Source organism: Sebastes fasciatus, chromosome 9, assembly GCF_043250625.1.
Source record: "Sebastes fasciatus isolate fSebFas1 chromosome 9, fSebFas1.pri, whole genome shotgun sequence".
Lineage (NCBI taxonomy): Eukaryota > Metazoa > Chordata > Actinopteri > Perciformes > Sebastidae > Sebastes > Sebastes fasciatus.
In genome coordinates, this window is record NC_133803.1 from 8,790,544 (window position 1) to 8,814,893 (window position 24,350).

The 24,350-nt window shown below is 45.5% G+C and overlaps 2 protein-coding genes and 1 pseudogene across 7 annotated transcripts in view; 1 reads left to right on the plus strand and 2 right to left on the minus strand.

Annotated features, from left to right (window-relative positions):
- The first annotated feature begins 2,155 nt into the window (after positions 1-2,155).
- Positions 2,156-8,126, plus strand: LOC141773782 (uncharacterized). Of its 5 annotated transcripts, none has more exons than XM_074645829.1 (12): positions 2,156-2,269; positions 2,444-3,625; positions 3,920-5,391; positions 5,537-5,668; positions 5,787-5,904; positions 6,003-6,154; positions 6,284-6,386; positions 6,556-6,632; positions 6,844-6,952; positions 7,071-7,131; positions 7,332-7,489; positions 7,682-8,126. In XM_074645829.1, the coding sequence occupies exons 1-12, from the start codon at positions 2,240-2,242 to the stop codon at positions 7,685-7,687; spliced, it is 3,600 nt and encodes a 1,199-aa protein (XP_074501930.1). In that variant the 5' UTR covers positions 2,156-2,239; the 3' UTR covers positions 7,688-8,126. The 5 variants fall into 5 exon arrangements, with proteins under 5 accessions (XP_074501930.1, XP_074501931.1, XP_074501929.1 ...); XM_074645830.1 differs by having other exon boundaries at positions 4,067-5,391; XM_074645828.1 differs by having other exon boundaries at positions 2,444-5,391.
- A 1,224-nt stretch (positions 8,127-9,350) lies between these two features.
- Positions 9,351-13,129, minus strand: LOC141773572 (uncharacterized; annotated as a pseudogene).
- A 6,082-nt stretch (positions 13,130-19,211) lies between these two features.
- The window catches only part of golga7bb (golgin A7 family, member Bb), a 46,042-nt gene continuing 40,903 nt past the window's right edge, over positions 19,212-24,350 (minus strand). For both annotated transcript variants that reach the window (XM_074645834.1, XM_074645835.1), the window contains exon 5: positions 19,212-24,270. In XM_074645834.1, coding sequence (XP_074501935.1) covers positions 24,181-24,270 — 90 coding nt within the window. In that variant the 3' untranslated portion in view covers positions 19,212-24,180. The remainder of the gene's footprint in view (positions 24,271-24,350) is intronic.

Consider the following 24,350-nt stretch of genomic DNA (forward strand, 5'->3'; position numbering starts at 1 on the left):
GCTCAACAATAAGGCTTGCCCACTTGCCCGGGGAAAGTAAAATGCCACTTCGGGCTAGTAAATCTAGCAACTCACTTGCCCAATCGGGCAAAAAAGAATTAAACACATATTTTTTTCTGATGATGGAAGTAGCTAAGGAGTGAGCCATCTCGCTTCCTTCTCATCTCTGTTGAAAGCTGCACATGCGCAATACCGATCAGGCACTTGCGAGAAAATGTCGGTGGTTAAAAGCAAAGTTTATGAGCTGAAGCACAAGCGAGCATTTCAATTATCCTGGAAACAGGAGTTTAGTTGGGTGGCCTTAGACAATGTCGGCAACACTCCAGATTAATTTACTAAAATAAAGATTAAACATGACAATGCACTTTAGTCTTTTGTTGTTATTTGATAACTGCTAATAAATAAAACCATTTGTATAGGGGCAAGTCAAAATTGACTTTGGGCAAGTAGATTTCTGACTCCAACGTTGAACCCTGCAGTCTGTAATGAATATTTATAGACAGTTTGTGCCAACATAAGAGGTTGTTTTAATCCTGTGTGGTTGTCAGACCCCCGTGTTTATTGCTCTGTTGGACTTCTCTTTACAGATGTTGCTATGTTTCCACATCTCAACAGTTAACTTAGTGACTGCAATGTCAGCCTTTGTCCCTGTTTCATCCCTCTGCGCTCTGCAGGATTTCATGATCAACATTTAAAAGCAGTTAGGAGGGCAGTGACTGACCCAGCACCATTTATTTGCCTTCAGCAACAGATCTAAGAAGAACGACACACAACAACCTCTGTTTCACAATTGACCAAGCTGATCAGAAGTGACATTTTAACTGGAACCACACGTTTCCAGCTTAATGTTGTGTTTTTATGCAGGATTCTGGGCAGCACTTGGGGGAGGTCTGGTGGCAAACACAAGGGCTGTCAATCACACTGAGGTTAAATAAACTGAGTGGATATTCATGCCAAAGCCAACAGGCAGGGCAGCGGTATAGCGGGGAAAAATTTGATTTAAAGGAGAGTCTCCAAAACCGGGCTAAGCACAATAAATCAAGTGTTGCCAAAACACAGAGACAAATACTGCAGTTTCCACCATGTTTTACCTCTTTGTCTCATCAAAGAGCGACTGTGGAATTTCAAAACTAATTTTGAAAATCAGACAGAACATCCACACACATGTTGTTATGTATCCTCTTGTAACTATACTCCTCATGTACATTTCTGATGTTCCTCAGTCTGGTAAAGACAGTTTGTCTCCTAGCTGTTTGTCCCCTGTGCTGCTGATAGAACAGAGACGCTGTAACAGAGGCCAGAGCCACCGTGGATTAAATGGTAAATGGACTTGCATTTACATAGTGTCTTTCTAGTCTTCTGACCACTCAAAGCGCTTTACACTACATGTCAGCATTCACCCATTCACAGACACATTCATACACTGACGACAGAGGCTTCCCTGCAAGGTGTCAACCCGCCCATCAGGATCTAATCTAAATACTCATTCACACACCGATGGCACAGCTTTCGGGAGCAATTTGGGGTCACGAAGATCCCGAAATGGATGTAGTTTAAACGGGTATAGCACTACTTCAGTAGTGCTCAATACACAGTGCTTCCGCGCCACTGACATATTACTTCTGGTGTGGATGTGGTGGGGGTTTTCCTTCACCCGAGTATTCAAAATTAAATTAATGCAACTTTTAGTAAATTATCTTAATGTATGTTTGATCCCTGTAAATAATAACTCGGTAGTTGAGAAAAATTAATATGCACAGTGAACATCTCAATTCTGAATGTTCTCAACCATCAAATAGGGAGTTGGTTTAATGAAATAAATAAATCTAAATAAAAACAAATAAATAAAATGTATACAGTATACAGTATGTATATATACATTTATGCAGATCTTTTGTTTTTATTTATTTCACTATATATATATATACAGTATATTTCTGAAGATAAATGATCTTGTTTCACTTTGTTTTGATTTTTGAATTTTACGTATTCGTAGTTTGGGCCTTTTAAGAACACCAATCTACACACACACACACACACACACACACACACACACACACACACACACACAAACTTGTAACATATCACAATAGTAACATTCTAGAACTGAACTTTTAGAATCCAGTCATCTAGTTCTATGTCACAGAACCTTTGACCAGATATTGTTGACAAACCCTGCAAGATAGCAGCAGTTAACTGTCAGTCTCAGTCTATTTTAACTTCACAACAAGTTACAAAGATGTTTCCTCGGGAATCCTATTGTAGAAAGGTTTGTTTTCTAGATATACTAGCACTAGTAATTTTTTCTACTTTTAATGTGACCTTGACCTTATTTCTACTTCACAGTTCACAGTGAGACACTTTCTGTGAAGCCAGTTTATATCATCTGTGTAGATACATTATGTTTTCAACAATTTTCATATTGTTTATTATTACTCACAAGGACGAGGTGGTGAAGGTCAAAGGCCTCAGACAGGAAGAGGAGAGATGGCTCCATGCATACCAACTGAAAAGGGTTGCACCAGATCCTAGAGAGCAGAGCCCAAAGGAAAAGCACCCAAAGATGCAGCGCCACACCACCCCTCTCAAAGACGAGGTGGTGAAGGTCAAAGGCTCCAGACAGGAAGAGGAGAGATGGCTCCGTTCACACCGCCAGAAAAAGGTTGCACCAGATCCTAGAGAGCAGAGCCCAAAGGCAAAGCACCCAAAGATGCAGAGCCACACCACCCCTCACAAGGACGAGGTGGTGAAGGTCAAAGGCCTAAGACAGGAAGAGGAGAGATGCCTCCGTTCACACCAACTGAAAAGGGTTGCACCAGATCCTAGAGAGCAGAGCCCAAAGGAAAAGCACCCAAAGATGCAGCGCCACACCACCCCTCTCAAAGACGAGGTGGTGAAGGTCAAAGGCCCCAGACAGGAAGAGGAGAGATGGCTCCGTTCACACCGCCAGAAAAAGGTTGCACCAGATCCTAGAGAGCAGAGCCCAAAGGCAAAGCACCCAAAGATGCAGAGCCACACCACCCCTCACAAGGACGAGGTGGTGAAGGTCAAAGGCCTAAGACAGGAAGAGGAGAGATGCCTCCGTTCACACCAACAGAAAAAGGTTGCACCAGATCCTAGAGAGCAGAGCCCAAAGGCAAAGCACCCGAAGATGCAGAGCCACACCACCCCTCACAAGGACGAGGTGGTGAAGGTCAAAGGCCTCAGACAGGAAGAGGAGAGATGGCTCCATGCATACCAACTGAAAAGGGTTGCACCATACCCTAGAGAGCAGAGCCCAAAGGAAAAGCACCCAAAGATGCAGCGCCACACCACCCCTCTCAAAGACGAGGTGGTGAAGGTCAAAGGCCCCAGACAGGAAGAGGAGAGATGGCTCCATTCACACCAACAGAAAAAAGTTGCACAAGATCCTATAAAGCAGAGCCCAAAGGCAAAGTACCCTGAGATGCAGCGCCACACCATCCCTCATAAGGACGAGGTGGTGAAAGTCAAAGGCCTCAGACAGGAAGAGGAGAGATGGCTCCGTTCACACCGCCAGAAAAAGGTTGCACCAGATCCTAGAGAGCAGAGCCCAAAGGCAAAGCACCCGAAGATGCAGAGCCACACCACCCCTCACAAGGACGAGGTGGTGAAGGTCAAAGGCCTAAGACAGGAAGAGGAGAGATGCCTCCGTTCACACCAACAGAAAAAGGTTGCACCAGATCCTAGAGAGCAGAGCCCAAAGGCAAGGCACTCGAAGATGCAGTGCCACTCCATCCCTCACAAGGACGAGGCGGTGAAGGTCAAAGTCCTCAGACAGGAAGAGGAGAGATTGCTCCGTTCACACCAACAGAAAAAAGTTGCACCAGAGCCTAGTGAGCAGAGCCCAAAGGCAAGGCACTTGAAGATGCAGTGCCACTCCCCCTATCACAAGGACGAGGTGGTGAAGGTCAAAGTCCTCAGACAGGAAGAGGAGAGATGCCTCCGTTCACACCAACAGAAAAAGGTTGCACCAGATCCTGGAGAGCAGAGCCCAAAGGCAAAGCACCCGAAGATGCAGTGCCACTCCCCCTATCACAAGGACGAGGTGGTGAAGGTCAAAGGCCTCAGACAGGAAGAGGAGAGATTGCTCCGTTCACACCAACAGAAAAAAGTTGCACCAGAGCCTAGTGAGCAGAGCCCAAAGGCAAGGCACCCGCAGATGCAGCGCCACACCATCCCTCACAAGGACGAGGTGGTGAAGGTCAAAGTCCTCAGACAGGAAGAGGAGAGATGCCTCCGTTCACACCAACAGAAAAAGGTTGCACCAGATCCTAGAGAGCAGAGCCCAAAGGCAAGGCACCCGCAGATGCAGCGCCACACCATCCCTCACAAGGACGAGGTGGTGAAGGTCAAAGTCCTCAGACCGGAAGAGGAGAGATGCCTCCGTTCACACCAACAGAAAAAGGTTGCACCAGATCCTAGAGAGCAGAGCCCAAAGGCAAGGCACCCGCAGATGCAGCGCCACACCATCCCTCACAAGGACGAGGTGGTGAAGGTCAAAGTCCTCAGACAGGAAGAGGAGAGATGCCTCCGTTCACACCAACAGAAAAAGGTTGCACCAGATCCTAAAGAGCAGAGCCCAAAGGCAAAGCACCCAAAGATGCAGAGCCACACCCCCTATCACAAGGACGAGGTGGTGAAGGTCAAAGTCCTCAGACAGGCAGAGGAGAGATGGCTCCGTTCACACCAACAGAAAAAGGTTGCACCAGATCCTAGAGAGCAGAGCCCAAAGGCAAGGCACCCGCAGATGCAGCGCCACACCATCCCTCACAAGGACGAGGTGGTGAAGGTCAAAGTCCTCAGACCGGAAGAGGAGAGATGCCTCCGTTCACACCAACAGAAAAAGGTTGCACCAGATCCTAGAGAGCAGAGCCCAAAGGCAAGGCACCCGCAGATGCAGCGCCACACCATCCCCCACAAGGACGAGGTGGTGAAGGTCAAAGGCCTCAGACAGGAAGAGGAGAGATTGCTCGGTTCACACCAACAGAAAAAGGTTGCACCAGATCCTGGAGAGCAGAGCCCAAAGGCAAAGCACCCAAAGATGCAGCGCCAAACCATCCCTCACAAGGACGAGGTGGTGAAGGTCAAAGTCCTCAGACAGGAAGAGGAGAGATGCCTCCGTTCACACCAACAGGAAAAGGTTGCACCCGATCCTGGAGAGCAGAGCCCAAAGGCAAAGCATCCAAAGATGCAATGCCACACCATCCCTCACAAAGACGAGGTGGTGAAGGACAAAGGCCTCAGAGAGGAAGAGGAGAGACGGCTGGGGGAAAACAAGACAGGTGTTCAGGCTGTGCCCGAAAAAAAGAAGGGACAAGATGCCGTCTCCCCGACTCAGACCGTCAGACAGCAGCAGATAAAGTTTCTTGGGTTAGTGTCATTTACACACACAAGAAGCAAGGCTGTATCCATCAAATCAAAGTAAAACTACTGGGAGAAAATGAGCCCCAGTTTGAGAACATGTCATTGAATAATTGATGATATTCACGTTCGTCTTGTTATGTTTGTGTGTCAGGTTCCCGAACCCAGCAGTATACTGTTATATAAACTCCACCCTGCAGAGCCTCCTGACATTGGAGGAGTTTGTAAGCGCCTTCAGCTGTCAGGAGGATGTCTGGAATTCAATGCCTGAAGCTGCACTTCTGAGGTACAGCACCCCTCATACACAACCACTAATTTTATCTTAAAGTTGTACCCTGAACACCAAAATCGTATTGCTAGAAAGTCAAGACAATTCCACTGACCCATCTTACCTTCCTCTCCAGATCATTTATGGACATCAAAAAGTGTCACTTTTCCGGGGACACCAGCCATAAAATTGACCTTCTAACTGAACTCAAGAAGACGATTTGGTCTCCGGAGTTCCAGGATCTCGACCAGAAGGTGAGTGAGCTGGTTTTATGATTTGTTGTTTCAACACTTCCTGATAGTTTCCCCTCGGCGTATAAACTCTGTATGATTGTGTGTGTGTGTTTCTGCAGGATGCTCACGAGTTCTTCACCACTGTGCTCGAGCAGATGAGATGCTTGAGCCCAAAGCTTCAGGAGATGGCTGCCAGGTTGGGCACCTCCTACAGCTGTCCAGTGGAAGATAACTTGGTGTTTAAAATGCTTAACACCAGGACCTGCAAAAGGTAAGTACACCGTTATACACATCACACACACACACACACACACACACACACACACACATTCATGTGTCTACCAGCATGTCAAAGCAGTGTGCAGCTGTATTATAACTGTATTGTCCTTATAATGTGTAGGTGCGGCTCAGGAACCTCACGAGAGGAGGAATTTACTAACCTCTCCCTGGATCTGGTGCCCGGAGGCGGAAGCGTGGAGCAGATGCTTGAGGATTACCTGTCGGTAAGAAACACCTCTCCTCAGTCATTCACATTAGAACCGACTGATATTATGTGATCATCTGATGTATGTAGAAACACCACCACTGCTTGTGTCAGTATGTGTATGGATACGTAGTTGTTGTAAATCCCGTATAGAAGTGTAAACATGTTGGTCTTGTGCTGTTCTGCAGGAGAAGGAGTTGAAGTACAAGTGCGAGTGCGGTGGCACCAAGTCAATCCAGCGCCTGTCATTTCTGACCCTGCCAAGGTGAGTGACATCTCATCCATCACATATGACCAAACTCCTGACCACAGCGCTCCGTGGTGATACCGGTTAACCCCGTGGTATCAAACTGGGCTCCACTGACCCAAAGGAGTGACTGTGAAGTATTTAACATAGAAAATACCAATGGAAAGAGTTTGTAACGCCATATTCTTCTCTAACACCTGGTGCTCATATCTTTTCTGTCTGTCTACAGAGTGCTGGTCTTGCATCTAAAGCGCTTCAGGTTCACTCCATCCTTCCAGCTTCGAAAGCTCAATGACCCCGTCAGCCTACTCAGGGATCTGGTGGTGATGTCAGACCAGGTAAAGAAAAACTACTGTATATGACCTGATAGCAAACAGAAGCATCAGACTGGGGCTGTAATAAGTAAATGTGTGGACTGTGTGTGCACTAACTCTGATTAACTGTGTTTCTTCTTAGGCTGGTTGCTGCTACAGTCTGGTCAGCACCATTAATCACCTCGGCTCCACACCAGATAGTGGTAAGATAATCAATTATTTTACTCACATTAAATCAAGAAGAATAATCTTTACCTTACTTTCTTACATTCTGCTACTTTTAGTCACTGTAGAAAGTCAGACACTAATATAAAATTTCCTGATTTTGATATAAACTAAATCACTGTCTGGTATCAGATAAGTTTTAATGCAGTCAATGCAACAATGCTTCCTCTCCTGTTAGGACACTACATCTGTGACGGCAGGGATCCAGATGTGGGACAGGGGGACCAAACTGACCGCTGGTTCACCTACGATGACGCTGAGGTGACCGAAACAAGCGGCGACTCTGTGTGTGACACGCGGAGAAGATCCTCCTACATCCTGACATACAAACGTCATGTAAGAAGAAAACACTTTGACGTGCACTGAAGTGAAATACATCATGGAAATGATGTGGCAGAGACAGAGATAACACGAACACTGACGTTCTTTAAATCTCCTCAGATAACACTTCAGACTGATTACAGTTGAGCAGAGGGATTTAGAAATCCAACAACGCTGTATTTATTTTAAGTGTGATTCTATTCTCAGGACTAGACGGTGGGATGCTCCTTAAGGCCATTTTGAAAACCCATTGGCAGGAGCAGCCCTGTGTGACAAGGTAAGTGTCCAGCGGTGCGTGACAAGGTAAGTGTCCAGCGGATGTACAACGAGACCACGTCCAGTGAATGGACGGTGAGCGCGTCTCGTGGCCAGGAGCAACAGCAGGTCCCCCCCAACCCTCAGGAGGATGGGCTCCCCCCAGAGAGCCTGGTTCCTCCCAAGGTTTCTTCCTCCGTGAAGGAGTTTTTCCTTGCCACAGTTGCCCAAAGTCACAGCATGAGCAGTGACGTATAATGCAAATTGGACGTGATGTCAAATACAGATGTGGCTTGCTCTCTGGGGAAGATGGTAAACTGAAATTGAATCATTTAATAAACTTTTTCAGTTCACCATTAAATTAAAATTAAAATTAAATAAATCATTTAAAATTATAGATTTTTTGTTTTGTGGTATTTTATTTAGTCCAAGCATTAGTATGAGTATAGTTGCATCAATATGGATTGTTATAGTACCTGCAGACTCTGCAATGAAACAAATGTAAAAGGTAAGTTTGCATGGGTAAATTATACATGTATTGGTTACTCATTCAAATGTTCTGCTCTAACAGTGTAGTAATATCAAACAATATGTATCCTAACTGTTTACTAATAAAGGTTGTACACATTGTGTTGCTGTTTTTCTTTAATTTCAACCATGAGCTATTAAAAATTTATTCAGTTAAATGTCCAGTGTGTAGCATTTCGGGTGATCTATTAGTAGAAATGTAATATAATATTCATAACTATGTTTTCATTAGTGTATAATCACCTAAACTAAGAATCATTTGTTTTTGTTAGCATAGAATGAGTCCTTCATAGCTACATAGGGAGCGGATCCTCTTCACAGAGTCCGCCATGTTGCTCCGCCATGTTTCTACAGTAGCCCAGAACGGACATACCAAACACTGACTCTAGAGAGAGCCTTTGACTTTTTAATGTTACCTGAAGGCCCTGCGGTAAATTGAGCTGCAGTGTTACCGCTGTCTGACTTCCATTGCTCCTAAAGTAGTGTTATTATGGTAAGGATGGCCTCTGAGTGAGGTGAATGGCACTACCACGGTTTTGCACTCGGCGGCTCATGTTACCACAGTCTTGGAAAGGGAGGAGTGAGCGGAGGGGCACTCAGTTGGTTGCAATCTGCAACCACACCACTAGATGCTACCAAATTCTACACACTGTCCCTTTAAAGCTACTTTCCATGTTGACTGAACTCAAGTAATAAATAAAACACCTTTAACTGATTGGGTTTTGGACAAGACCTCCATCACAATCTTTGGATGTCAGGCAACACACAGGCTGTGATTTTAACAGTTTGAACGCGAGTGTTTCCAACCAAACAAACCATTTCAAACCAAGTCTAGAAGAGGGGAGCTCACTGTTTTCCCAGTGGTACATTCCTACACTGACCTGACATCTCTATAGTGGGCATCCTGATCAAATTTGCGTTTTCTAGTCAACACATCAGGCTGAAGAAGGAGACAACATAACTTAAGGTTACTTAACGTAACCCCGGTTCTTTGATAACAGAGTGAGGTGTTTCACTATGGGAATCACCTCGGCGTGACCAACTAAGGAAGCTCCAATGACACAACATCTGTCATTGACAGACAGGTCGACCTGTGTTAGGGCTACGCCCCCTCATATTAACACAGTCGACCGCCCCTTACAAATCATTCTAGAACGGTTTCTTTCCGTGTCTATGCATGTAGGGACGTGCTGGTGAAACACCTCACTCTGTTATCAAAGAACCGGGGTTACGTTAAGTAACCTTAAGTTCTTTTTCTAACTTCGTTCGGTGTTTCACTATGGGAGATATAGACCACTCCCGTATTGCATACGTTTCCCGAAGCCATAAACAATAAGCCAGACAGTGAACATCACACCGACCCTGGCGTGTTTGCCTCTAGCACAGCCCGTGCCAAGGATGGCCCCGAGACATCCAGCCTGTAGAACCTTAAAAAAGTGTGAGGCGTAGCCCAGCTCGCCGCAGCACAAATGTCCTGCACTGACACTCCCTTGAACAGGGCCCCTGAAGTGGCCATGCTCCTAGTGGAATGGGCCTTTAACCCCTGTGGAGGTTGCAGACCTCTACAGCCATAAGCCAGGGATATGGCCTCCACAATCCAGTGGGATAGCCTCTGGCGGGAAACTGGCTTGCCCTTGTGGGGAGTGGCCCAGGACACAAACAGCTGATCCCCTTTCCTGAAACCTGCTGATCTACTCACATACACATGCAGAGCCCGCACTGGGCATAATGTGTTAAGCCTCTGCTCCTCCACTGAGGAGAATGGAGGTGGGTGAAAAGCCAAAAGCTCCACTGTGGGACATCTGTAGGTTGACTCCACCACCTTAGGCACAAAAGCTGGATTGGGCCGTAGGCAGACTTTGGTGAGCCCTGGGGCAAACTGTAAGCAGGAAGGGCGGATGGATAAAGCCTGTAAATCACTCACACGCTTTGCTGTGGTTAAGGCTAAGAGCAACACTGTTTTAAGTGAAATAAACTTCATCCCCACCGCCTCTATAGGCTCAAATGGGTGATGAGAGAGGGCGTCCAACACGACCGACAGATCCCACAGAGGAACCAGGGGCCTGGAAACTGGAAGCTTGCGGCGTGCACCTTTCATGAAGCGACAAACTAAAGGATGTTGCCCCACCGGCTTCTCTCCAAAGCCTACATGACAGGCTGAGATGGCCGCTAAATACACTTTAATGGTAGAAAAGGCCTTACCCTTATTTACCAATTCCTGCAGGAAACATAGCAGGTCAACCACCGAACACTGAAAAGGAATGGTGTGCCTCGAGTCGCACCACTCCTCAAAAACCCGCCACTTACAACTGTAAAGAGAGCGAGTGGAGGAGGCCCTCGCACTCTGAATGGTGTCAATGACCTGTGCGGGCAGGCCTGCCGCGTTCAGGTTCCACCTTTCACGGGCCAGGCCCAGAGCGCCATGCGGTCTGGGTGTGGGTGGTAGATCTCCCCGCGCGCCTGGGATAGAAGATCCCTGCGTATGGGGAGAGGCCACGGTTCGCCCACTAGAAGCTGAATTATTTCTGCTACCCAGTGCTTGGACGACCACCGCGGTGCTATCAGGATTAGCGATAAGCTCTGCTCTCTCACCCTGGCTAGAGTGGGGGAGATCAGGCTGAGAGGGGGGAATGCATAGAGCAGCACGTTTGGCCATGAGTGGGCCAGCGCATCCACCCCCAGAGGTGCATTTACGTCTGACAGGGAGAAAAACAGTCGACAGTGAGCGTTTTCCTGCGAGGCGAAGAGATCTACGGCTGCCCGGCCGTATTTCTGCCACACCTGCTCCACCACCTGCGGGTGGAGAGTCCACTCTCCGTACAGGGGGTTTCCCCGGGACAGGAGATCTGCGCCCCTGTTCAAAACGCCCGGCACATGAGTCGCTCGGAGGGACATTAGCCTCGAGCTGCTCCACATGATTATCTTCCGAGCTAACCTGTGTAACTGCAGTGAGCGAGTCCCGCCCTGGCGGTTGATGTATGCTACCACCGTGGTGTTGTCAGTTTTCACCAGGACGTGGCGACCTTGGAGAAATTGCAGAAAATGCTTTAGTGCAAAAAACACTGCCCAAAGCTCCAAGAGATTTATGTGAGCCTGAGCCAGCCTCTGGTCCCAGGTGCCATTCACTGTTCTGCCCAACATGGTCGCTCCCCAACCTGACAGGGACGCGTCCGTTGTCATGGTTACCCTGGATGACACCGCCCCTAGCGGGACACCTGACGCGAGAGCCGTCCGGTCCTCCCACGGGCGGAGCGCCAGCACACAAGCTGGCGTTATTTTCACTCTGCGGCTGAGGTGACGGCGTGAGCACAGGTGCAACGCCGCGACCCAGCGCTGAAAATCCCTCATCCATTGGAGTCCCAAATGTACGACAGAAATCACTGACGCCATGAGGCCGAGTAGGCGCAGACAGAGTCTGAACGTCACGGCTGTCCCTACCCGGAAACGGGAGAGACACTGAGAGAGGGACGCTACTCTCCCCTCCGACAGCGTGACTCGATAGGAGAGCGAGTTTATGTTGAGACCCAAGTATTCTGTACATTGTGCGGGTTCTACTCGACTCTTTGCCCAGTTTATATTGAACCCAAGATCCCCGAGGTGATTTATCACCGCAGCGGAATCCCTGACTGCCTGCTCCCGTGAGTGGGAGCATATCAGGTAGTCGTCTATGTACGAGAATATCCTGATGCCGCTGTTCCGTAACGGAGACAGAGCTGCCTCCACACACTTTGTGAACACCCTCGGTGCTAATGACAGCCCGAACGGGATGGCTTGGTATTCGTAGGCTCTGCCTTGATACGCAAACCTGAGAAACTTCCTGTGTGTGGGATAAATGGCGATGTGAAAATACGCGTCCGAGAGATCGATTGTTACAAACCAATCTCCTGGACGAATAGATCGACAGAGCACTTTGTGTGTTAACATCCTGAGGTCGTTCACCACACAAATCTCATCCCAGAGAGCAGGGTTAGGTGAACCTGAGTCCAGCTGTCCACCCATCTCCTCCAGGATTTCCGCCTGGTACGCAGAAAACAGTGTCATTGCATTAAGAGAGCACACTGATTGCGCTGCGCACTTATACATCCTCTGGAAAACAGACGCCGTGAGGCGCTCCATTTTACTAGGTAGAGAGATGTTGGAGGAAGCTGAGAGAGAGCGACGGTTTGGGTGGAGGTGATAAGCCACTGAAGGCTCCACCGCTGGGGGTTCGGCCAGCCCCAGTTCCCCCATTCCGTGGATCTCAAGCTTTGAGTAGCCTTTGGTGGGAAGCTTACTCTTAAATGGGCTGGACCAGTACCTGCTCATTTCTTTCATGCAGGCAGGCACTGCTGGCAGGAGTTGTTTAAATGGTGGTTGGGCTGGTGGGAGCCTCTTACCATCATATAGATCTCTCTCCGCCCCTGTGGCGTCCTGGGCTGCGGGCCATTGAATCCCCAATTTGGACGCGGCCCGTTTGCAGACCTCGTATAAGTTGCTGTCCACTGTGGGAACAGCATCAGATACGCTGGGGGGTCTGGACTGTTGAAGAGGAAATGTGGAGTCATCCTCCTCATCCTCCATGTCGTCCGTGCCGAGGAGGTCAGAGCTGGCATCGCCCTCTGCGTCCTCGCAGCCCGGCTCCACCTCGAGGAGCTCCTCGAAAAGTGGAGGCATGTCCGGGCAAACAGCGTCCATCGAGTCCGCCCAGCCGGTTGAGGCTCGCGGCTGATGGGTGCTGGTTGTGGCTTTTGAGATGGCTCCAGACAGGCACGGGTCCTGACTACTGGCCACTGCCACTCTCAGCCTCCTTTCCAGGATCTTTTCTGGCATTGACGCACAGTGGGTACATAACTGGGGGTTAGCCAGCGATGCTTGAGCGTGTTTAGCGCCCATGCAAGCTATGCACATAGGATGAGGGTCCTTGCCCGAGATGGAAGCCCCGCATGACGCAGGGCACAGGCGGGATGCCGCCTCTTTAACCTTCGGCTCAGACCCTTTGGTGGGGGGAGCAGCCGAAGACATGGCGACTGGAAAAGGAGCGAAAAGTATAAATATTCAGCCGTACCAGGCGCGCCGCAACGCGTTAGCCTGTCGGTTAGTAGCGTTAGCAAACGGGGTTTAGCCCGAGCTAACAGCGCACCGTTAGAGTCTGCTCGCCGTGACACGTTAGCTGAACTCCGGGTACTCGGTTCGGCTAACAAGCTAATGCTAACTGAACCTAGTAGGCTCGCCTTAACGCGCTAGCCGTACGGTATAATGTTACACAGTCACCGGCTACACCGATAAACAAATACAGGTTAGCCGGACAAAACAGCTCGCCTTAATGCGGACACTGCTCGGTTAATTATCCTGTGTAACACCACAAAGTACACTTCTCATGAAGTACTTACTCAGCAAAACCAAACTAAAGCCGGGAACTGCGTTCGGCGACGTTTTCCTTGACGGGTCGTCTGTGAACTGTTAAGCAGAAAAACCAAGCTAGCTTAGATGAGCTGAGGGAGCTATAGTTTCTTCACGGGAAGAAAGCGAGAATGATTTGTAAGGGGCGGTCGACTGTGTTAATATGAGGGGGCGTAGCCCTAACACAGGTCGACCTGTCTGTCAATGACAGATGTTGTGTCATTGGAGCTTCCTTAGTTGGTCACGCCGAGGCGATTCCCATAGTGAAACACCGAACGAAGTTAGAAAAAGAACCGAATGAGAAAGGTGGTGCTTAGGAGATACATATTAAAAAGAAAATCACTAAAGAAGTTACAACAAGTATTCAGGTGCTGTAATGGCTGAGTAAGGTGCTCTGAAATCCAATTCAATCATCGAGTCTGGGGAGGGCCAGTGGTGGTGGGGAGATGGTATGATATCTCGAGGGGTCTTCGTAGAGGGAAAAGAAAACAAAAATAAAAACAACAAAATCAAAGCCTCTTCTACCATTAAAGTAGCCTTACATTAAAAATATATTTACATCACACCTTTGATTAAATTAATTCATTTTCTTACGTGAAACCAACCGTTGCTGCCTGTGTAGTATGTGGGACCAACAAGTTCTCATCATGTCACATACTGGCGCTTTGTCAGACCCCTCGGTGTCACATTTCACTCGGAATAAACACGTGTTTAATGTTGTGAATTAAACAAAAACACTTGCTTAGGATTAGGCAACAAAACCATGTTTAGGAAAAAACTATATGGTTGTGACGGAAGTGAAAATGAAACTGAACATTGTGAACACGGGACACGAACAATCAGCTGATTGTAACGTTAAAGTGAAACTTAACGCACGGGACACGCAAGATCTCCTGAATGAAAACCATGTGTTGTTGGACACATCCACCACCCTGCCTCCCCACCGTGTGCGTCTGTTTTGCTCTTTAAACGACGTCATCACACTACCGGCGCACTTTCCCTGAGCGTTTACTGTTGCTGCGAATGGGTTTACATTGTAGTTAATGGAAAGCCTCAGGCATCACATAATGACGCTAAAGGGTGCGGTGGTATCGAACACCGACAGCCTGCCCGTGAAAAAGTGTCTGTATTTGACGCCCTGGGAATGAGAACGGGCTGGTGGGACTTAAAGCTGCGTTCATGACTAAAAGGATGGATGGTAGAGATTGGAAAGACTCCCATGTGAATGACTTGTGGGCATTCATGTCATCAAGATGGTTGTATAATTACAGATTTGGTTGTGTGACGCTGGCGTGCTAATGTTATCTTTTTGATTGAGGGGGGAGTTATAGGCAGAGCAAGAAGTTTTAAGTGAATTTTTCACCTAGGCCTACATGCCTGTTGATGTGCAGAAGGAACTGTGCAGAATAATTAAGCAAAATGACACGTTTGATGTGCACATAAACACGGGGGGTTCTGTGGGTATATAACAGTCTGATGCTGGTTGCACAAAATGTAACCAGTGGATCTGCTGTGTGTAATTGTGGCTTGACGGCGCGCAACATACTCTGGTTAGACTACAGCGGGGTGCACTGTGCTGGCTCTCTGTGTATATACTTATCTTGAGCGCACAAATTAGAAAATTGAGGCCTCAAGATACAGACTATATTTTTTCTCTCTATAGCCACTCCTGGGCTCCGTAATAATGAGCGGGACAGAACATGATAAACGTCTATGTAATTACCGCCTACTATTGTTATTATTTTAATTGTGGGGAAAACCGGGACAATTTGGAGTGACTGTTGAAAACCGGGACATTTCAGTGTTTTACAGATATTTGTCGAGACTCGGAACACCCAGCTTGAAACAGGCCCAATCCCGGACAAACCGGGACGTCTGGTTACCTAAGTTTGAAGGGTCAGTGTGTGGCTGGGGTTTTGTGTACAGAATATCTGTGTTTTGAAGCGAGCAGCAGCACTGAATCTCTGTGTTTGTTACATCACAGTGGTTTAATGCACAATCATAACTCACCGTGATCTTGAATTTGGGCAGATGTGGATAAATGTTTGGTGAGCACAGCCAGAGTTTTGATGTCTCATGAGACTCTGCGGTACACTGCCAGAGTTAACACATTATTCTATTTGACTGAATTCCTGTTGCTTTGTTAGTTTTGTTGTTGAGGTGACTGAACTAAATGTGTATTTGTGTGTGATTCCAGTCACAGATGAGTGTCAAGAGCAGAATATAGGAGTGAACATCCTCCTCTAATGTTGCTACAGGCCTGACTTTTCTCTGATGCCAAGTGCTGCTCATGATGGGCTTCATCTTTGATGCATTACATGCAAGCACACAATTGTAGACTTTACTATAATGACTGCTCTGCGTTTGCCAGGCACCGCTGCCAGTCAAAATATTTCTGGAACACAGAGGCGGCAGTGGGGTTCTGATTTTCTGTCATTTAGAGGAATAAACATTTTAAGCAATCAATACCAGAAAGTGACTTTTTTTTCCCTTCTGGGCGTCCGTGACGCAGACTGAAAAGAAATTGTGGAAAAGGTAAAGCAGGCCACTTTTTTCCTGTTTAGAGAACAAGGAATGAAAGAGCAGGAAGGGCGTGGAGGAAGCAGAACGGACAGAGAAAGTGTCGTGCAGCCAAAGAACGAGGAATTTTAAAACTTGGAAACTCAAAACAATTGCAGCAACAACCTGTAGCAGGATGTGGGGGAAAAAAGAGATTTTCAGCAACAAAGGAGGTCTGTGTAGAGGGAGAGAGTAGCTTGTTAGCGTGAGAGTGACCTTTCCCCACAGGTGTTGAGATGTTTCTTCACTCCTCTGCTGTCTTTGAGAAAATATCAGTTCACTCTCACCGCTCTCTCCACTCCTGTGATCAACACTAAGCCTCAATATCTGCCAGAACGTTATCGCTAATTTCTAGTCTTATGAGCAGGCTATGATGGATCTACTGTACACCTCTTATACACACACATGCTCACGGGTACAAAAAGCAGTTTGGACGGTCGCCACTGCAAAAAATGTTCGATGAAACAAATCTGTCCAACCTAATGAAAGTGTGGCGCTTTTTATAAACGATTTCAATCCGATACTTTGAACATAACCTCCTCTGGAGCAAGTTAGGTGTGCAGCATAAGTTACCATGGCGATCTAGCCAGGTTAAAAGAGAGCCATCTTCCTGACACTGAAAACTCTCTCTAACTTTAGGCTCAACATACCTTACCAACCCTTTAATCTTGCTTCGTAGTACAACCCTCTGGTGAATTTAAGACCGCAATCATTCTCTTTTAGTTCTGTTTTGGTCGCCACCAACTCCTGAGGGAAATATGTGTCTCTTAAGCTGCTAAATGCTCCACTATGTTGACCAGCTAGTCAATAACTGTGTCTGCCATTTGGTGCTGAGCAGGTAATGAACAGCAGGTTTTCCTCCTGTGAGGCAGCATGGACAGAGATATATGAGGCATGGGCCACAATATCAAAAATAATACCCAAAATACTTTTTCATAACTCCAGAACTATTTTTAAGCTTTCGTCAGTATCAAAGTAATCCAGTTATAGTTGTGTGTGAGTATCCATTACAAACAGGAAGTGCTGCTGTAATAGCTAATTTGGGATGCTTTTAATGGTGCCACATTAGTGTACAGATGATTTTGACCTTTAGTTCTCTACAGTGTAATTAAAGCCATCAGTCGCAAGGAGAAATACTCATACACATTTTAACACATTTTTTAAACTCAATCTTTGGTGATCCTTAAGGCTTATTCGTAGAGCATCTAAACTGGAACCAAGTTAGTCAGTCGAACATAGTGTTCGAATCCAAGCCATTCAAATTTCAGTTTTGAGCTTTAGTTATACTGCCTCCTTTAGGACACATTGGAGTAATACTGTAGCTACTGTGCTCATAACACACAGCATTCTGCTGCTTTTCATGTTCACCACATCAGATTAAAAGGTGATATAACGTCCGTGTTGTGATTTATTTACAACTTGTTCCGCTGCCCCCATGTGGCCAAAACATCTACCTACTTTATCCCAGATGCAGATTTTTTTTTCCACTTGCTTAACAAAAATAAGATTTTAAGACTAAATAACTACATTAAATGACTTAACATGGATATGTAGCCAAATCACTTTACATCCAAGCATAGACTGTTGTAATATTTAACCAAGAGTCATACATGTACAGAGAGGAACAACCAAAGTCCGGTGGTGGAAAAAGTCTTGCATTAAAATCTTACTTAAAAAAAAGTATATAAGTATTAGCATCAAAATATAGTAGTAATAAAGTACCAAAAGTAAAAGTAGTCATTATGCAGACTGGCCCATTTCAGAATCATATAACATTATATCACTGGATTATAATTAGTGATGCATTAATGTGTATGTCACTCATGTTGGCACTGGTAACGGTGTGGCTACTTGTTATACTGCCGAGCTTAATCCATAATAATACTAATATAAAAATACACAATTAATTTGTTTGTTTTGTATTAATAGTCTGAATCTGTAAAGTAACTAGGAACTAATGTTGTCAAATGAATGTAGTAGAGTAAAAAGTGCAATATTTGGTTTCCAAACTGTAAGGTAGTAGAAGTATAAAGTAGCATAAAATGGAAATACTCAAGTAAAATACAAGAAAAGCAAAAATGTACGTAAGTACAGTACTTGAGTAAATGTACTTGGTTACAATTATAAATTAGAGGCAGCTGAGGCACATGGCCCAAGAGTTTACCTTCCAGTCCCGACCACCTGGAGATCCAGCCCTCAGGTGACCCGGTCTCATTCTGGCGTTTCCTTCTGTGGACATCCAGAGAAATGTGTGTAAGAGAGACCTCGCGTTACCTCACATGAACTCAGAGCAGAGACATCAACACCGTGTATTGAACCTTGTTAGACGCCAACAGCAGCCTGCTGTCACAATAATTCTCTTCCCATCAACTCCATCAGACACTTTATTCATCTTCTTGGAGACAGTCGAAACTCTTCTCCACAGGCTTTGAATAATAATCAGCTTTGAGAAAATAAATACATGAATCCATTTCAATTAATATGTAAATAATCTGATGTAAACACATAAATAGCATCAAGATAAGATATAAATTCCTTTCTCTCAGCAGCACGACCGAGGGACTGTTGATCGGGGATTTCACTTCTTGTCATCCGGTACTCGCTTTGTTTACACACACATCATGCAGCATTAAACATCAATGCAGTTTTAGTCTCCCCGAGGACTCAAAGCAACTCAAAGAGGCTGGCACCGAGACTCTACACATCATCGTTTACATTTTTAGGGAGACATCATATTGCACTGTGAGTAATCTCTCACTTGTAACAACAAAACATACAGTACAGTACTGATGACTCCACGTGTCTGACCGAACTCGCTGCACTCTCAAATACAGTACAAGATAAATATAGGACATGAGGGAATTTACATACAGAAATGGACTATACATCATCTCTGCCTCTCCTCTAGAGACAAGTGCTGGCACGGAGGTTATCTTGATAGTCAGCGTGATAGAGGCTCAAGGATCCAAAGTTTAATCTGCTCCGTGACAATGCACTTATATCTCAAACGCACATCTTTTTTTTTACGAGAATACATTTAATATCATAATCTTCACTCCCTCGGTTGTCTTCATTAATCAAAGAGGTCGTTCTTGAAAGAACAAGCTACATAACGCCTTGTAATATGGCAATGCAGGGCTTCTTTTTCACCTCGGCCTTAAAAGAGAGGGTCAGATTTTTTCTAGTTTACCTTAAAGGGATAGTTTGGGTGTTTTGAAGTGGGGTTGTATGAGGTACTTATCCGTAGTCGTGTATTACATGGCGGTCGGTGCGCGCCGAGTTTGGAGAAACAGACAGGAGTACCAGCATGGGAGCACAGCAATATAGTGCTGCGGATGGGGCCGGCAGCAAAACATATTTTAGCCACCTAAAAGAAAGGCTCACCTAAAAAAAGGAAATATCAGTTAACATGTACATTATATTTAGAATAATTTCACTGCTTTATCTTGCCATCAGACAGTTCTAGCCAACAGGGAACTGAACTTAAAGTGAAACTTATCTATGCTCTCTTCAAAGCCACCAGACTACATTGACAAATACGGTATAGATACGTTTCACTTTCAGTTCAGTTCCCCGTCTGAAAAAATTCTAAATATAGCATACATATATATATATATTTTTTTAGATGAGCCTTTCTTTTAGGTGGCTAAAATATGTTTTGCTGCTGGCCCCGTCCACAGCACTGTATTGCTTTGCTCCTGTACCGGCACCAACTATGGATAAGTACCTCATTCAACCCTACTTCAAAACCCCCAAACTATCCCTTTAATAAACCACTCACACATCCATACAGTATATTCATTGAAAGAGTCAGTGGTTGCTGTAAACATTCCTCCTGTAATTGTTCTTGCTCTTTCAATGTATATATGGCATGGGGGTACTTAAAACAAGACTAAAAGTCTGGAGCATTCATCCTCTGGGCACCAAATTTTCATGTCAATCCAGACAATATTTGTTGAGATAATACAATATTATATTCATCTTATAATTATATTCGGTCTGGAAAGTGCCATCTCTAGAGCTGTGAACTTATCCTTTAAGAGCTTTAGCCTTTAAATTTGGCACATTTTAGACTTCCCCCTGAGGATCATCATCACCACCCATCTGTTTACCTCCACAATAATAACATTGTTATTATTACTAAAAATAGCATAAGCTACATTATCAATGCTATTTTGGACAAAGCTAAACGTTATCTTCATTTCACAGAAGATACTACACACACAGCAGCTCACAGCTGTACAGACGATATAGCTGCTCTGACACCTGATGCCCAAATAAGAGAGGATAAAGCATTAAAAACATATCTAGGGACTAATACTGGGCAACAGCGATGTTTTGGAATTAAATAGCATTATGGCATTTCCATCCACTTCTTTACACTTCACAAACTCAGCATGGGTAATCATTGACAAGCATGTACAGTGCAGTTCTTATCCTGTACAGATCATACACACTCATTGTTTTTTCTTTTCTTTATACATTGTCCAATGAGCTCCTTTATCCGCTTATTGGCAGTGTTGAGTCAGTTTTTAATTGGTCAGTCCATCAGCCCCAGGTCGGGTATCCACTCCACTGGGATGAAACATGAAGGCATCGAAAAAGAACAGGAGGCTGAACACAAGCACAGCTGAACTCAACCGCTGTGGTAAACTGGCAGGTTCATCCAGGTAGTTAGACGTCAAGTTGAAATTAAACTTTCCACTGAGACTGAAGCAAAACGTCTTAAATTCTGCAACGACTTTCCAGTTTTCCGGTTTAACTTCAACTTGACACTGCTCTGGTCGAAAGCACACGAGGCTGGTTGCAAGGCAGGGGCTCTGCTGAGGGTTTAGCTCAAAGCGAACTATGTGGCTAAAGAAGAGGCAAAGGGCTACACTCCCAGAGTTGATTTGGAGATCATGTTGAGGCGAGTTTAAGGACAGCACAACTGAAAATGGTGAAATAAAGAAGAAGACAGAGACTGTGGGAACAGAAATAAAATATGCAGACACTGAAACAGGGCTTTTGTTAGACGTTGTGTGGGTGTGCTGTCTACTGGCATCAACATTTTTGCTACATAATGATGATCTTTTGTGTCATCAGGCTGCACACACACACATAAAAGCCAGACAGGATGCACTATTTCCCACAAAGAGAGACAGAATTTATGCTCCTCTGGCTGCATTGTCTTGTGTGCACTGAAGACATTGTACTAGAAGGGAACCTGCTGGGCAGTGCAGTAGTGTGAATAAGTAGATGAATATTAGGTTTCATTAAGGAGCTAGAAACTATTTTAATCTACTATCTTCGTCTTTACTCTCGATCTACTTTAGTGATTTTACATTCAGAAGTTCAGAAGTTCCTCAGTCCGACTCTAGAGGGAGCTACGGCTGTGTGTTGACCCCGACATTTCTGATGATACAAAACTGACTAATGACAGATGGCACCAATGAACTGAAAGACTGAATTTCATATATGAAATCTTCATCCGCATCCACATCTCTCTGTATTTCTCAATGATGTTGTGTGCATGTCAAATGCCAATATGGTCTAGATGTAATTTTGCATTTTGTATAATTAGAAACAGTGCTTGAAGTGAGGAAAAAAACGAGTTGCCGTGTGTATTGGCCGGTATATCAGCAATCTCTTATTCCTATTTGTTTATTTATGTATTATTTCTTTAAGCATATGATACTGTGTCAACCATAATCAGTTGTGATTGTGGCCTATAATACTCCAAAAATATTCCAACTGGAACATTATAGGGTTGAGGTGGTGTGTTTGTATATTTACCCATAGTGTTAATAGTTAAAGTGTTTTCCTGTGTTATTTGTAGCCAATAGTATCTCTCTATGATATATTAGAATGCCTATAGGCTGGAATCAACAGCAGCCAGCCAGACAGGCAGGCAGGTATGTATGCAGAGCTGAGGTGTGTGAGCTGTTCATTCAGGTTTTAGGAGCAGTGATCCTGTCAGGGTGCTCCTACATATTATACAGAGACACACTCTGAATTTTAACAGTGAATAAAAGATACTAGGAGGTATTTGGTTTGGGTCCTCCCAAAGAAGATTTGAAGGTTTTTGACTTAAAACTATGCTATTTTACATAATTTTGGACCATTATTATTACTATAGATAACCTCCAAAACACTTAAAATACAAATCTTACTATAGTTAATTAATTATTTTATTATTTACAGAAATCACAGCCTTCGTCTTAATTTTTCTGGGAAAATTGTAAATGTATTTTTAGATCGTAAATTGTAAAATAATAATCAATAAATAAAAAGAGCAAATTCCAAAAACTTTTAAATAATGTTCCATTAATATATATTTGTTCACAACAAAAAAGTTATGAAGAACAGTTCATCAATTATTCTACAAAGGGGACGTGAAGGACGTAGGCTATTGTATCGATATTACAGCACCCCCATCACCATCTTATTCTCCCTACAGTACATATGTTTTTATATTCATACGGCTTAATAGGGGCGGCGCAAAAATGCTGCTGCTGTGCCATATGATTATGAATATCCCAGAGAACCAGATATGGAGAGGGCAGAGAAAAGTACTGGCAGCTTGTATGAAGTGCCGGTGAGCAAGAAAAAGTCTCGGTACGCAAAAGAGTAAAATGTAGAAGTGCCGGTACAGCGTACCGGTGAGTACCGGCCCACTTCGAGCTCTGATTCGAAATAATCTGCATCTACATGAGCAGCATAGACAGACTACTAGAGATTCAGGTATTGAAGTCTGTGTGCGCTGATTCTCCTATACACACCTGTATACGTAGTAGTGATACTGGTGATCGTTAAACAGCTGTAGAGATAACAACCCAAACTGATCCTTACTCTGTGACGTCTCCTTAATGAGCAGCAAGCTTTCATATCACACTAGGTGAGGTTGGGACTGACGGCACAGACACATACACACCAGATACTGTACATGTACACACTACCAGGGAAACCAGCGCAGGCTTACAGGGCCTGGGGGTTTGCTTGCGTTCCCAATGAGCTGAGACCACAGAGACTATTGTCTGGCCAGGTCGACTCCAACTCTGCCAGCATCTGTGTGCAGGAACACATGGCCACTCGCCACAGGTGTGTGTACATATGCATGTGCGTGCTTGTCCCCTCGCTAGTGTCTGCATGAGTACTTGGGCACGGTTGTGTACATTTGCATGCGTGTGTGTGTAGGAGTGTGACCTACAGCTGTGATGTGGATCACTAGCATCCACTGCTGTGAATGAGAAGGATAAATAATCCAAGGTGCTCTCTGTTCCCTGTTTGATATTGAAGCCAAATGCATGTGAACAGAGCATAGAGCAGAGCCATCCCACAGTAGGTCCAATTTGCCAGCATTCAAAGCGGCTTGACCCTAACCACCCGACATGAATGCAATCATTCAGCGAGACCGGAGAACATTGGGTCTCCCAGGAGGCTGGTGGTTTTCCTCCTTCCAGATTTCAAAGCTGCTGCTGCACAGACCTACGACTACACTGCCAATGTGCCAGCAGATAGACATAGTGACAGTGACCCCCCCCCCTGAAAACAATCAAGCATCAGTCTAATCAAGGGTAAGCCTGCTGAATCAGCTATACGACGAAGATGATGTGACTCAGACGTGATGGAATGAGAGGAAAGGTGAAAGGAAAAACTGGAACAAAAGAAATGGTGATTATTTGGGTTAGGATAGCTGTTGGAGAGTGAAAGATATTCCCTCACAGACACTCTGGATGTTGGCTTGTACATGTGTCTGCTGCCTGTGTGTGGGTTCTGTGTGTTTATTCTGTCATCCAGTGTGTTTGTGTGAGCCAGCTCCTGTTCTCGTGGTGGTACTTCGTAGGCCCGAGCAGGGAGAGTGTGAATGCTGTGGATCACCTCCTCGCCTTTTTTGCTCTCCACTTGTCTTAGAACCTGGTGCTCTCATGTTTCAGTATGCGGATGTTGGTGAGCGTCCCGCTGCCCCTGTGGTGGTACCCGTAAGCCTGGCGCTGCCCCTCCAGTCACCGAGCGGCGCTGCTGCCTGCCGACGACATGCTGCTGCTAGGACTGGAGCTGCCCGAGCCCCGGTCTTCAAACACGCTGATCTCTAGCTGAGGACACGGAGAATGTCAAGGATTATCGTGATAGATACAGGGTTGAGAAAGTGCTGGCGGATACAATTCCACAATTC